We start from the raw sequence: 16011 nt of genomic DNA, 5'->3' as shown, positions 1-16011 counted from the left end.
AAAATACAAAATGGTCCCTTGCCAGCCCCCTTCTTCTATAGTGACAGCAACAGAATGGCAGAAAAGAAGGCTGAGAGGGATAAGATTTCTGTTTTTAGACCATCTAGAAATATTAATTCAGTTGTTGATAAATTAAATGTGAGGTCAGTGCCCAACAGGTAGACTGGAGGCACTGAATCTAATTAATCTTTAAATTTTCCCTTTAAATGAAAGCAAAAGACAAAAAGAAGTTGCAGCTAAAGGGACAGATGACTTGCAGGTACTCCTTGGAGAGGTAGTGTTTGGAATTGATTCGATTGTATACTCAAAAGAAAAAAAAATTCATGGGACATTTGGATATCTCTACATGTATCAGTACAGGTATTTGCTAAAAGACCCCCACAAAAATAACTGCAGTTTATGCATGAACATCTATCACAAAAAATCAAGATGTAGAGAAATTCTGTGAGAAAACTAGATATGATTCTCCAAATTAGATTAACATATACTTTAGTATGAAAACATGGGCATATGAGAGGATGGTGAAAATTATCTTGGAAAATATGTCTCAGGTGAAAGGTTTCAAAACAACACAAAAGCATCATACTCATACAACATGAATATTTTAAGAAAATGATTGAGATACTGGATATGGCAGGAGCTAAATAGTAAACAAAAGTAACTATATTTTATTAAGGGAAACAATTTCTAACTGAAGTGGAAATCATTCCCAATAAACTGTTTGTGTTTGGTCAGACCAATTGACAAACATTTACTAAGTTGGTGGCACTGTGGCCACCAACTAACTTGTTAGAGCTAGGATCAAAATTGACAAAAATCTAGAAGATGAAAAATGAGGGGGGGAAAAGACATGCCATGCCATCAAAATATTTCTCACTTGGCCTATTTAAAAAGTAGTTGATTGCAAAAAGTGAGTAGATGAAGAAGCAGACATTAATACAAGTTTAACCATTTCCTGAAGTTTAGTTGGTATAAATTATTTGCCAGAATGAAGAGATCAAAAAAGCCTAGATTGAATCTTAGCCAGCAAGCACTTGGTTTCTTTGACAAGAAGAAAGAAATGGCAACCAAAGTCAACATCAGTTAAAGATAGAAACTAATTTGTTGAATTTAATAGAGAAGGAAAATTATCAGTAGCATTGTTTCACAAAAGTGAGAAGCAGTGGAGGGATAAACAAGTTTAAAGAAATTTAGTGAGAACTCAAAATAAGAAAAGTAATTTCATGGGCATTTAAGGATAGAACTGGAAGAAAGACAACAGACAAAATATGGAAAAATGTATAAACATTTTTGTAATAAACATTTTCCCCCATCAATGACAGTACAGCAAGCCACATTTGGACTCCAACATCACAATCTTGGGTGAATTGCTTGAGGAAGTGGAACTGATACTAAAGAAAACAAAGATGGGAAAAGTAGTGAGATCAAACTGAAAAAGTCAAAGTTTTAAGGTTTTTGGGAGATTGATTCTCAAAGTGTATGAAGAATGGAGAATGCCAAAAATATAGGAAAAAACAAAGACTATTTTTTTTTACCAAAATTCAATGAAGGGAATATCAATAACTTTTATGTTAAGAACTCCATATGTCTACTTACTAATATTATCTTGAAAATAATCTATATCAGCATTGAAGACATACTTTTACAAGTGATATTTCGTAGTAGACCACATCTCTACAATCATAATTGACTGAAACGATCAGATCACAAGATTCCACAGTGCTTATTGTTTGTTCACTACAAAAAAATTACTCTTCTCCAGTATGATGCTTTCTATGTTCATGTCATAATCATACAGGATTCCTTAAAATATGTAACAACATATATAACTGTTTAGTGACCATCTGATTATTAATATCAAGCTTCAAGGACATGTTTGATGAAGATATGGCAAGCTTTCATGAGTGGCATTTCACATAGATCACATCTCTACAATCATAATTGATTAAAAGGGTCAGATATAGTATAAAATTCCAGTGTGCTTACTGTTTGAAGACTACAAAAAAATCTGACACTTCTCCAATATGGTGCCTCCCATATTCATGTCATGATCATACAAAAAACAATATAGAGCTATTCAATGGCTGTTTAGTAATATGAGGTTTCTATGTGTTTACCAAAGATATTTGACACTGTCATGAAGCAAGCTTCATGGACTTTATGGACTCAGAACTGAGTCCAAATCAAACAGGGATTCAATGTAAATCTCTAGATGTTCTTGTTTGCAGGTGACATTTTGCTGATTTCAGGTGTCAAATACTGCAGAGCCTACTAAATGAAATCCACAACAAATCAAAAGATTTCAACTTAACTATACACCAGGAAAAATCAAGTGGATGTAGAATTTTTAGTGTCCAGACTGTGATGTGCAGTTGGATGGACAACCAGAGATGTGATCCATTAGTATAAGATATATATATACATACATATATATATATCTGTGTATGTATGTGTATATATTAAATAGGCACTTCAGATGAATGAATAGTGTGTGGACCCAGAATCAACTGGAAGAGGAGGAGAGAGCCAATTGCATTTAAAAAAAAATCCCCAAGTTTCTCCCTGAAGCCAAGACTCATTTTTAAAATACCATTGTTCTTCCAGGGATGACTGCATCAAGGGATACTACCATCTCAAAAGAATAAAAATTGAGAATCATCTAAAGGGGTATCTAGAGATCTATCTTATGTACGAGGAGGTTGGAAGGCATTACAAACAAGGAATTACACAAAAGTGGTGTAAAGGCTATCAGAGAAATGCATAGTTGTAAAAGAAAAGCAGTCTCAGTAAGAAGGAGGAATAACTGATGGAAAGCCTACAGACCCCATCAATATCCAACCATTATCAAGAAAGATTTAAGAAGCCCCTCCCCCATGGGTCAACCCCTTCTAGTAGATTTCAAGAGGATATAGACAAGAATTACATAGGATGAGCTGGCCTGCGTGGACTGTGATCAGTGTGATTGAAGGGAGTGGCCACAATGATAATATAATTTCACTATGTACAGGGCTGTTTCATCACATAAAGTCAAGGCAGCTCCTGAGTTTTGAAGGGGAGAAAATAGTTCACGACCAACATCAACAGCCAGCAGTCAAAGAGTTGCTATGTCTCTTCAGAGGTGAAGCAGGGGTTACAGAATGAAGTAGTGTGTGGTAAGGGTAAAGTATGTCATGGGGTTTTTGGTTCTATTTGTGGCTTTCACTGGTACCATCCTTGGCAGTGGGTAGTTCAGAGCTCTTCCCAAACACTGAAGACTCCCAAGCCCCATAGCCCTTGTTAGGAGAAGTGGAATGAACGCTCTTATTTTCTTGGGTGTCTTTAAGAGATTTCCCTGTCTAGTCCCCATGGTGGACTTGATAAGAGTAAGATCATACATCTATATAGTGTTTCAAATGTATTCCTAAAGACTCAGTGATCTTTCTAGATGACATGACCAGCCAAGAGATTTTGGGAAGCCAGAAATGAGTTATAGAACTAGTATAGATCCTGGGATGAAGATAAAAGGAATGAATGAATCACTGAGAGGAAAAGTATTCATTAAGTACTTAACTGTGAACTGTGCTAAGCCCTGAAGATACAAATAGAAAAGTAAGATAGTCCCTGCTCTCAAGGATCTCACAGTCCAACAGAAGGAATGATGTGGGGCAGATGGAAGGGCCCAGTGATCTGTAGCATGCAGCAACAAGGTTCAGATTGTGTAACTAATTTGCCCAGGGACATATAAGTAGCAATAAATCATGCATTTCATTACATTTTAGGTAGAAGAATAAAAATGTGTATGTGTATATGTGTGTACACATACACACACACAGAGAAGAGAGCACACAAGCAACAAATTAGCTCTTAAGAACGACCCTGTGAGGTAGGGGCTGTTATGTCCATTTAACAGGTGAGGAAACTGAGGCTGAGAGAGGTTAAATGACATTCCCAATGTCAGTCTCAAAGCTTATAATAAATTTCTGAGGCAGGATTCTAATCCATAGTCTTCCTGACTCCAAGCCTCTTATCTACAAAGTTAGACTTTCTCAAAAGAAAGATTTGCCCCAGTTCATTTAAGGAGTTGATTTCCTTAGCTTCAGGAAAGCAAGAGCCACCCGGAAGTCTGATTTTAGTGCAGCACTTAATAATAAATGGCATTTATCATACTTTAATATTTACAAAGAGCTTCCCTCACAGCCATGTGGAGGAGGTAAGGTAGTTATACTCATTTTACAGGTGGAAACTGAAGCCCAGAGAAGTTAAGGGATTTGCCAATAGTTGTGCACCTAGTCCAGGGGTGGGGAACCTGTGACCTCAAGGTCAGATGTGGCTCTCTAGGTCCTCAAGTGCAGCCTTTTGACTGAATCAAAACTGCCCTTGAGGCCGCAAGTTCCCCACCCCTGACATAGTCAATGGCAGAGCCAGAATTTGAATCCAGATCCCATTCCTTATACATGCTCTTTCCATTATACCACATTATCTCCATGAATTTTAAGTGTAAATACATGGTTATTGAGGTGAACATTTTCAGTGGTTTTCTGGAAGGTAATTTTTTCATGGCTAAACAATTTTTAAAATCCCTGTTATCTAGGCCCAATGAATACCTTATCTATGAATTATCCTTCCTTAAACAAATCCCAGACCCCACAGGGTTAGGAAGGGATTTGGAGAGATCATATTTCAAGCAAGAATAGTCCAAACAAATGGGAATCTGCCAACCCCCCAGAGGAGGGAATTCCATAATCTCGCTGCAGACATAGCCAAGAAACTGTTCTCCAGCATCCCAAGGACTGGTTCTAAAGAACATTAGGTGATGCCCTATTGAGCTGAATCAGCCCTTTCCTTGGCTTGTAGTCAGAAGAAATGGATAGTATAGATAAGATTTCTACTCTTCCTGCCCTTTCTCCCTTGACTTGTCATACATCAGGGTCAGACATCCTTAACAATGAATGTCATCTTCTGCTATGGAGAATAACAAAGAGGCGGATTAGTCATAGAGTAATCAGATGCAGACTGACCTTGAAGATCTTGATATAATTTAAATGAGAAGTAATAATAATATCTAACATTTACATATCTCTTTAAGTTTTGGAAAGCCAGCATGTTCTCTCCTTTGGCCCTTGCCACCACCCTGAGAGGTAGGCAATGTTATTTTTATGGATGGGGAAACTAAATGTGAGGGAGGTTAAATGACTTGCCCAGGGCCATTCAGTTAGGTATCTAAGGTAAGGATTCAAACTCCTGACTTTGTATGAAACACTCTTATCCATTGTACTACCTGGTTGCATCCAAATAATCCATACCATGGTCCCCTCAGGGTGCTGATATCAGAATTAAAATTTCTTCATCTTAATAATGTTCCTTAGTTTATTATTAGAAACTACCTTCTCAAAGGAGAAGGCTTCCCCTTACAAGATAAGTGAATTCTTCCAGGACATGATTTTTCTCCCAAGACAGAAATATACTGGAAGAACAGTTCATTTCTTAGCCTCTTGTTGTCTCTAGAGCCAAAGGAGTTTAAACCCTTGCTAAATTACCCATTGCTGAATAATCCTGGCATACCTAAAGGTCCAATTAATTTGGAGTTTATTGTCCTCTTCACGTGCCTTGAGGAAGGAGTAGCTGTTTGTCTCAACCTGTCATGAGGCCTTCTGCTAACACAGGACTTCCTCTTGACTGGGGTGAAGGGCAGGGGATTCTTCAGAGTGAGGCTCTAACAGCCCATGCCTCCCAGTTCTAGAGAATTCTTACTACCACTGGTTTTTCTCTTTTTGCCTGCATGTTTTATTTTCTGTGTAAATTCTGGAAGATAGACACATAACTACATAAGGAGCTTTCTTTCTTTTCCATCCTCCTTTCTTTCCTTCCCCCTCTCTTTCTTTTCTTCCTTCCTCCTCTATTCCTTCCTTCTTTCATTCCTCCTTTCTTTCTTTGTTTCCTTCTTTCTTCTTTCTTCTTTCCTTTCCTTTCCTTTCCTTCCTTTCCTTTCCTTCCCTTCCCCTTCCTTCCTTCCTTCCTTCCTTCCTTCCTTCCTTCCTTCCTTCCTTCCTTCCTTCCTTCCTTCCCTCCTCTGGCGCCCTGAATAACACCCCAGTCCTCTAAAAAAGAAAAACATATCTCCTAACATGGATTTGTCAACGATTGGTCCAGACTGAGAAAGAACCTAGAGGCAGAGGAGGCACTAAATTGGTTTCTTGAGATTAAAGCAGGAGATCTATTCATTGCTTAGAAAGGCATCTGTGAAGTCTTAAGAACATGGATGGTGTCAATAGCTATCTTCCTTGAGACCCCAGATTTCTTAGTGAGTTCTTCTATGATAACACTGGTCCTTGGGTGTGTTCTTTGTCTCTTACATATCAAGTGGGCTAAAAGCAGAATTTTAAGATATGATGGTAGTATAGTAGTCCCACTGTGTGCTGAAGTAAAGGAGGGGCTGGAGAGGTCTCCTGTCTCATTCACCTCTTAATTTCCACTATAATTGGCATTACTTTTACTGCCCTTGCAGCTAAGTGGTACAGTGACTAGAGTGCCAGACCTGGAATAAGGAAGGCTCATCTTCCTCAGTTCAAATCTGACCTCAGACACTCACTAGCTATGTGACCCTGGGCCAGTCATGTTTGCCTTCTTTCCTCATCTGAAAAATGAGCTGGAGAAGAAAGGGCAAAGTACTCCAGTATCTTTGCCAAGAAAATCCCAAATGGGGTCATGAAGAACTGGACATGACTGAAATGACTGAACTACAAAAACAAAGCACTCCTCTTCATTTCCAGCCAATGGGCCTCCCTTAGCTTCTGTTTCTTCATCTGTAAAATGAGGAACACCAAGTTACTTTCAAGCAGTGTTTCTGCTATCATACTTTACTGAGCCATAGATAGGTTGCAGTGGAGACAGTTTCCGAGCATTGGTTCATTGTGATGTTTTCCTTCTGATGGATTGATTTAGTTATTCCTTTCCCCCTACCTGATGTGTGAAAGAGAGTTTCCATACTGGGAGTTCTCTGTACTGAAGAAATTGAAGGTCATTTGAGTATTCATTTATGATAGTCTGACTTTAAATCAAATATTGTTTCTCCCACCAACCTGTTTGGGGATGTTTGTGATAAAGATTTTCAGTTTACATTGCCCTAGATAGGGGGCTGGCAAGCTGTGATCCATGAGACCAAATCTTGCCACTGCCTGTTTTTGTACAGTCCACAAGTTAAAAATGGTTTTTACATCTTATGATAAAGTTTTGTTGTATTTAAAAATGTAAAGCTCATTCTTAGCTTGTGGGCCATAGGAAAACAAATGATCAAATGAGATAATAATTATAAGACTCTTAGCATAGTGCCCGGCACATAGTAAGTGATATAGAAATGGCAGCTATGAGTAATAGCTGTAGTAGTTGTAGTAATGGGGAACTGGATTGGGCAGACCTTTTTTTTAACAGAAAATAATCAGGTTTAGTTTTCATATTACTTGAAGGTAAGAATAAACATAGAGTTCCTAAAGGCTTTTTTCATGAAGTTTAGGTTAGAATTTGTTCCCTAAAGTAACCATCCCTTTTGTAAATTACATTTTAAAAGGAAAATTGGAAATTTAGGGAAAATATTTTGACATTTGTCCTATATTAATGATAATGAATAATAAAGTGACCTGTTTGAGATCCTATCCAAGACATCTTGGTAGATAATAGATGAAGCTCAAATGATCATTAGTTTCTTTGTGACTATAACTACTAAAAACCAATCTTGGGAACAAGAATCAAAGTGGCAAAAAGTGGAATATTTCTATTATTTTAAACCACTGCTCAGTCAGACACTCATTTTAGTTTTTTTGTATGTGTGTGAATTATTCATAATCACAGTATTGCCAGATAAAAAAAAAAGCAAACCACAGAGAAAACATCTTCACAGAATTATGTTTTCTCTGTAGCCTCTGTGGGGTTGTAAAGAGTTGATTTTGACAACATGAACAGTGATTTCTGCATAACTGAAGGGCAAGTTACTCAGCATGTGTCCCACCTTGGAGCTGCCCCTGTCTTCAGTGGTTCACTTCCTGATTGGCTTCCTGATGCCATTCCATATGCTGATTTTATTCTATAATGTGGTTTTTGGCTTTGCCCATTTTGTAGATGGTGACTCTGCTGCATATTTAAGATTTTCCAAGAGAGCTGACAAGACATATGCTTTGAGATAGGTCTGTTTAAAAAACAAAACAAAACATTTATTAAGCATCTTCCCTCCCCTCCCCTCCCCTCCCCTCCCCTCCCCTCCCCTCCCCTCCCCTCCCCTCCCCTCCTCTCCTCTCCTGTCCTCTCCTCTCCTCTCTCCTCGCTTCCATCTCTATTTCTCTTCCCCTCAAGCTTCCACACAGGACAGGACCATATATTTAAGGGACTTTAGAAGCCATCTAATCTAATGCCTTTATTTTACAAATGAGGAAATTGATGCCAGGAGTAGTAAAGTAACTTGTACAAGGCCTCACAGGCAGGATTTGAAACCAGGTACTTTGATTTCAAAGCAAATGCATTTTTCCTTCTGCACAGTGCTGCCTTCTTAGCTTTAAAAAAATGAAAATGAATTAAAATTGAGACATGTTTGTGAGTTTTATAGTAGTGCTACAGACACCTGCTTGTGCACGATTGTGCACTCACTGCAACCTCTGAAGCTGAGATGTAACAAAATATGGATCAATTCTCTGCTGCCTGTGCTAATTTTGGCCTAATAATTAACACCAAGAAAACACAGGTGCTCCATCAGCCACCACCACACCATCCGTATGTGGAACCATCAGTTACAGCAAATGGAGAAGTCTTAAATTCTGTGGATAAGTTCACTTACCTTGGTAGTGCACTTTCCAGGGATGTACACATTGCTAATGAGGTTGACGCATGTATTGCTAGAGCTAGCTCAGTGTTTGGGAGGCTCTGAAGGAAAGTATGGGAGAGAAGAGGTATTAGACTGACTATCAAACTGAAGGTCTACAGAGCCATTGTGCTGACCTCATTGTTGTATGTCTGTGAAATGTGGATAGTATATCAGGGCCATGCCAGGACACTGAATTGCTTCCATTTGAATTGTCTTGGGAAGATTCTGAAGATTACCTGGCAAGAGAAGGTATCAGACACTGAGGTCCTTGCTCAAACTAAACTGCCAAGCATTCAATCTATGCTTCAGAGAGCATAACTCCAATGGGCTGGCCATGTTATTGGAATGCAAAGTGTATGCTTGCCAAAAAGATTGTTTTATGGAGAACTCACTCAGAGCAAGCATTCACATGGTGGTCAGAAGTGATACAAAGACACTCTCAAGGTCTTTCTTAAGAACTTTGGAATTGATTGTGTGACTTGGGAGACATTGGCACAGGATTGCTCAGCATGGCATGCCCACATGAGAGAAGGTGCTGTGTTCTATGAGCAAAGCAGAATTGAAACAACTCAAAGGAAATGCAGGATACACAAATTTAGAGTATCCACCCAAATGGTCATACAGACTATTTGTGCCCAACCTGTGGTAGAGCTTTCTGAGCTTATGTTGGTCTGATCAGCCACAGTCGGACACAGTGAAACTTGCCTCTAACACAGTGATGTCATTTTGGTCCTCTTTGAGAACGAAGGACAACAATGAACCAACAGACACCCCATGTGTTGCAAAAACAATGTTACAAATCTTTAGTCTATAGTTGGGCCTCAGTTTCCTCATCATAAAATGAGGTTAGACCTCCCTGGGGAGGTCCCTTCCAGCTCTAGATGTATGGCCCTCTAAACTATTGCTTAAGCATCTCCTCTTCTCCCCTCCTCCCTTTTTCTCTCCACCTCCTCTTCCTCCTCTTTTCCCTCTGTCCCAGTGGGGAGTCATACTATACATGAGTGCAGTCCAAAGTAATATAAACTTTGATTGCTTATATTTTGCAAGGGATCTTGGGGTTTGGGAGCTAGAACTTTTTTCTTCCCTATTTATTCTATCATTGAGGTGTTTTTTGTTTTTTTTTTAATAAACTGGGACAGTTAGAAAAAAAGAAATCCTTAGTCTAGTCTATATGTGGCATGCTTTTCCTGTCTTGGTTCAACAAAACTAAAATCTGTTGTGTTTAAAACATAGTGCATGCCTATTTTTTAAAGTTGTCCCAAGAGTGCAGTAGTTGATTGAAGAGACTTTTTTTCATATCTCTTTTTAATCTTATGGTGGAAGAGGCTACTTCATAAAAGGTTATATTTATACATCGAAAAAGAAAAATGAACATTGTTTTATGTTTCAGAGTCCACAATGAAGTTAAACATCCCATTAAATTTTATGGTATAGTTCCAGCTAGTTACTCAACTCTCAATTTAATCAGAAGGTTAGAAAGATTCTTTAACTGCTTACTTTGGATATCATATTTTTATTTCTAAAATATCAAATCTGTAGGAGGGGAGAAAAAGAGGAATATATCTAATTCAGGTTAACATCTGTAGACAGACAGTTCTCCAATGTTTCCATCACATTTCTTGTCTCTCATCTTTCCCTCTGACCTACAACTTTAATCTTCCTTTTTTATGCTTTTATCTTATTTTTAATTTTTTTATTAATTTATTTGTTTTCAGTTTTCTTCAAACACTTCCATAAGTCTTAGATTTTCTTCCCCTCCCTCCTCTCTCATTTCCCTCTCCCTACCTGGTATGCAATCTTATATGGGTCCTACACATACATTCTTATTAAATACATTTTCACCTTAGTCATGTTACATAGAAGAATTAAAATGAATGAGAGAAACCATGAAAAAACAAAACAAAACATAATACAAGAGAAAATATTGTGCTTCATTCTGCAATCCAATTCCATAGTTCTTTCGGTGGATATGGAAGGCATTTTGCCTCAAGAGTCCATTGGGAATGTTTCAGGTCCTTGAATCGCTGTGAAGGGCTAAGTCTACCAGAAAAATTTCTCATACATTGTGGTTTTTGCTGTGTACAAAGTTCTCCTGGTTCTGTTCCTTTCGCTCAGTATCTTTGAAACCCCAAACAGCTCCCTTCACATTTTATTAAAAACTAAGAGTAAAAACATGGATGGGAAAGATCCAGAAAAAAAGGAAGAATCATAGATCTAGAGCTTCAAGGGACCTTAGAGGACATTTAGTGTTACCCTATTATTTTACAGATGAAGGAACTGAGGCTCAGAAAGGTCAAACAAGTAAGGACAGAGCCAGATTTGAACTCAGGTCCTGTGACTAATATCAATATCCTTGCCATGGAACCACACTGAAAGGTATCCCTCTTTGTTCATCTAACCAATCATTTCCAGTAGCTGTCGCCAAACAGCTATGCAAAGGCCTCCTGCTCTGGTCTCAGTTTGAGTCACACTGGTCTAAACCATGCACATTTTGTTTCCTTTTTGCATTCTCACTCTGGATAATAAAACCCATTTTGAGATCAGAATCTCAGCGAATCCATTTTTCCCTTGGGTCTTTAGAAAATTTCTTGGGTTGGTAGAGAATATCCTGAACAGTTTTGCAAAATTAATAGAATATGTGAAATAGGACCTGAAAGTACATGCATTTCATGAAGCTAAGCTCTTTAGCTTAGTTAGTGACCAGTCTTTATTTTTTAATTTAAAAAAATATTTTATTTTTTCCCAGCTACATATAAAGACAATTTTTAGCATTCACTTTTTCCTCTTAAATAGTATTTTTATCTTATCCAATTACATGTAATGTCAATTTTTAGCATTCATTTTCTTATATAAAATTTGAATTCCAAATTTTTTCTCTCCTTCCCTTCCCCCCTCCCTAAGACATTAAGCAATTTGATATAGGTTATATATGTGCAGTCATTAACATTTATTTTTTCCAATTACATGTAAAGATAACATCAGCCTTCATATTTTATAAGATTTTGAGTTCCAGATTTTTCTCTCTTCCTCCCTCCCTCCTCCCCAAGATAACAAGCAGTCTGATACAGGTCATACATGTGCAATCATGTTTGCATATATTTGCACATTAGCCATGTTGTGAAAGAAGAAAGAGAACAAAAAGGAAAAACCACAAAAACAAAAAGGAAAAAAAGTGAAAATAGTGTGCTTGGATCTGCATTAATACTGGATGTGGATGGCATTGTCCATCTTAAGTCTTTTGTAATTGTTTAGGATTATTGTATTGCTGAGAAGAGCTAAGTCTTTCATAGATGATCATTGCACAATATTGCTGATTAACATTCATTTTTAACAAACTTTGAGTTCCAAATTTTCTCTCTGTGGCCCTCCCTGAGACAGTAAGCAATTCGAAGTAGGTTATACATGTTCAGTCATGTAACACATTTTACCGTATTAATCATGTTGTGAAAAAAGACATTAGTGACCTGTCTTAACAAAATTTCCCTAACTATTTAACAACCTGGGGATGTGGGCAGTCCTTCAGATCCTTTGATCTTGTGGAAGCCTTCATAGGAATTCCTTTTATTTTCTTACTAGGATGATTATATGGAAGCCCTTGCCAGGCTACACCTCACTGTAACTCGAGCCTACAAGGTACATCCTGACATCAACTTTGAAGTGTTTATTCATAAAGTGGATGGCTTGTCTGATGACCATAAGATCGAAACCCAAAGAGATATTCATCAGAGGGCAAATGATGACCTTGCTGATGCTGGATTAGAGAAAATTCACCTCAGGTGAGAGAAGTGGCATGAAGGGACAACCTGAAAAGAAGAAAACAAGCAAGTTTGGGGTTCAAAACCACTGTCACTCCATCTGGCATAGCTCTCTTGCACTGGGACAGGATTTCGAAAGGGGGTATTCTGCTTTTATATCACAGAGTCTAGGCAGAACAGATTGTTTTTGCCAATGTTCAAAGTTGATGCCCTATAATTAAGTGTATCAATGAATCCTGATGGCTAATTGAAGGTCAAATATGCCATTCCTGGTCAATACATTAATAGATAAAACCATAGTCATTGAAGCTGAGTTCAAATAGAAATAAGTGTAGCAGGAACAGGCTGCCCCAGGGATTTTTGGTATAGCATGCCAGCATTATTCAATTAAAACCTTGGGTAAGTTACTTAACATCCCCAGGCCTCAGTTTCCTCATCTGTAAAATGAAGAGGTTGAACTAGATGGCTTCTGAAGTCCCTGCTAGCTCTATGATTCTATGTAAACCTGAAAGTACTATATGAAGTGTCGGTTCTTATTATTGCTTTTTAATCATCACCATCATTATTATCATATATTTGTCAAATTTGTAACAATAATGTTAGAAAGCACAGAATGATAATTCTTACTGATGGACTTGGCATGGAGGTGTCCCAGGCTGAGAGTAGGCCTTCAGGATTCTGGCCGGGATGGTCTCTATGGCAATACATTTTGCGCGTTGCCCATTTATAGTCAATTAATGAATAAATAGACATTTCTTAGGCACCTACTCTGTACCAAGCTCTTATGCTAAGCACTTTACCAGTATCTCATTTTTTGACACTACTTAGTAAATAAGAACACTCAGAGTTTGTGCTTTTAATAGTAATTTCTGGCATTTATGTCCCTTTTTGAGGTTTGCAAAACATTTTATGTATATTATCTCATTTGATTGTCACAACCACCCTTTGAGTTATTATCACTATTTTGCCACTGAGGAAACTGATTCTGAGAGAGGTTATAAGTAACTTGTCTATGGTCAGCCAGGTAGCAAATGTCAGAGGCAGGACTTGAACCTTAAGAGTCTTCCTGACTCTCCAGTCCATTGATCTATCCTCACCACCCACCTTTTATTAAGACGCATTTTATGAGAAGAATTGTCAGAGTTTTTACATGAAAGCCAGAGTTTTCCAGAGGCTTCTTGATTTTTAAGTAGGGAAGGGTGGGGGGAAGAATTGGGCATCTCCTGATCCCACAAGGATCAGGGGTATTTGTTTTTAATGACAGAAGCAGCATATTCCTCTTAAACAAGCGAAAAAGAAAACTATGATGCAACATTGTTTCCTCTTTCAGCTTTTATCTGACAAGCATATATGATCATTCTATATTTGAAGCTTTTAGCAAAGTGGTACAGAAACTGATTCCACAGCTCCCAACCCTGGAGAATTTACTAAACATCTTTATCTCAGTAAGTAAAACATATGCTGGAGACGTTTGCCGAGTTTGAGAGTTGCTTCGTGAGATTTAAAAAAAAAAATACTGACTTAAACTGTTACATTCTGCCTCTGTGAATTGGAAATATTTCCGCATCTCTCAGTTATTCTATACTTTGAGTTGTCAATAATGGAGGAATTGGGAAATATGTTAGTTCACTGGAAAATTAATTAGCCTTTATATTGGATTGATTAACATGTAGGCATTTGAGGTTGACCTTGGTCAACAATGAATTAGTCACTTGGTCACTTGATGGACAGATTTTATGGCCAAAATTGAAATTTTGATTATTGCATTATAGTTGTACTCATAATCAAACAATCATTTATCAATTAAGAAATACTGAGCATCTACTATGTACAAACCTTTGTACTGTCACAGTGTTAGGTACTACTGCCTACCTTCAAAACAGTGGTCAGATGGGTAGACAAAACATCCATGTTGTCAATACCTCAGGGACCCAAGGCATCATATGATAATTACTAACTGGATAGGAAGTATAAAAGTGGTTGTATGCTAGTCAGGATTGCATTTATATTATGCCTAAATCAAATTTATCATGTATCATATTTTACTAGGAAAGGGGGAAGGGAATAAGCATTTATATAGAATCTACTAGGTGCCAAGGATTGTACTAAGCACTTTATAAATATTATTTCATTTAATTCTTACAACAACACTGTGAGGTAGGTACTGTTACTATCCCCATTTCACAGATGAGGAAACTGAGGAAGACAGAGGTTAAATGACTTGCCCACAGTCATTTGTTACTAAATGTCTGAGATTCAGATTTGAACTCAAGTCTTCTGGACTCCAGGTCCAGAGCTCTATCTGCTGTGCCACCTACCTGCCTATAATATTGCCAGTTGTCACTTTCCTCATCATCATCACTTTATATAGCATTTCAACATTTGCAAAACACTTTACAAATATTATCTTATTTGATCCTCACAACAACCCTGGGAAGTAGGTGCTAATATTATCCCCATTTTAGAAATGATGGAACCAAGGCAAACAAGTTAAATGATTTGGCCAGGATCACTCAGCTAGTAAATGTGTGAGTCAAGATTTGAACTCATCTTCCTGACTCAAAGTCCAGCACTCTGTCTACCATAACATATGTAACTACTCATTCAAAGGTCAAGAAAATATCTTTGTACAGCTTTGTTACTCTATTAGGAATATGTCTGCTTATGTATTCTTATGTAATTCACTTATAAAAAGTCCAAAATTTAACACTGTCAAACAACTAGATATATCTTCACCCATTTCATTTTTTGTCTATTCATACTTGATGTTCACATTTTGTGAAGCATGTAATTATATAAGTGTATTGTTACCTGAAAACAAGGGTCACTTTAAGATAATATTTTTCCTTTGTTGCAGAATTCTGGAATTGAAAAGGCCTTTTTGTTTGATGTGGTCAGTAAAATTTATATTGCAACAGATAGTACCCCTGTGGATATGCAGACATATGAACTCTGCTGTGATATGATAGATGTGGTTATCGACATTTCTTGTATATATGGGTAAGTTGAGTGAATCATTATTTGAACGAAGCCCTTCTTTTCTTACATAACATTTTGTTTTAAGGTGTTATTTTTTTTTAAGGCATTTAGGGAGGGGAAAGGAGACAAGCATTTATATAGGACCTACTATGTGGTAGATAATGTACTAAATGTTTTTATAAATATCAACTTATTTTATCCTTTCAACAACTCCAGGAGGTATCTCCATTTTGCAGTTGAAGAAACTGAGATAAACAGGTTAAGTGACTTACTCAGGGTGTCTGACTGGTTTTGAACTCGTCTTCTCAATTCCATGTCCAGTTTTCTATCCACTGCTCTACCTTTGGAATACCTCAGGACTAGAAATGGCAAGGTTCTATTTGTACAGAAATCTGTCAGAATATCATGAGTACACATTTCCTTAGAAAGTAATGAGATTTGCTAAGATAA

At 37.5% G+C, this 16011-nt stretch overlaps 1 protein-coding gene across 2 annotated transcripts in view; it reads left to right on the top strand.

Moving 5' to 3' along the window:
- Nucleotides 1-16011, top strand: part of RRAGD (Ras related GTP binding D) — a 60094-nt gene that overhangs the window by 24014 nt on the left and 20069 nt on the right. For both annotated transcript variants that reach the window (XM_072642814.1, XM_072642815.1), the window contains 3 exons: nucleotides 12404-12603; nucleotides 13913-14027; nucleotides 15440-15582. In XM_072642814.1, the coding sequence (XP_072498915.1) occupies nucleotides 12404-12603; nucleotides 13913-14027; nucleotides 15440-15582 (458 nt within the window). The remainder of the gene's footprint in view (nucleotides 1-12403; nucleotides 12604-13912; nucleotides 14028-15439; nucleotides 15583-16011) is intronic.

Source organism: Notamacropus eugenii, chromosome 2 (genome assembly GCF_028372415.1).
Source record: "Notamacropus eugenii isolate mMacEug1 chromosome 2, mMacEug1.pri_v2, whole genome shotgun sequence".
Classification (NCBI taxonomy): Eukaryota; Metazoa; Chordata; class Mammalia; order Diprotodontia; family Macropodidae; genus Notamacropus; species Notamacropus eugenii.
The sequence above is the reverse complement of the archived record's forward strand: the minus strand, read 5'-3'. Positions and strand labels throughout refer to the sequence as shown.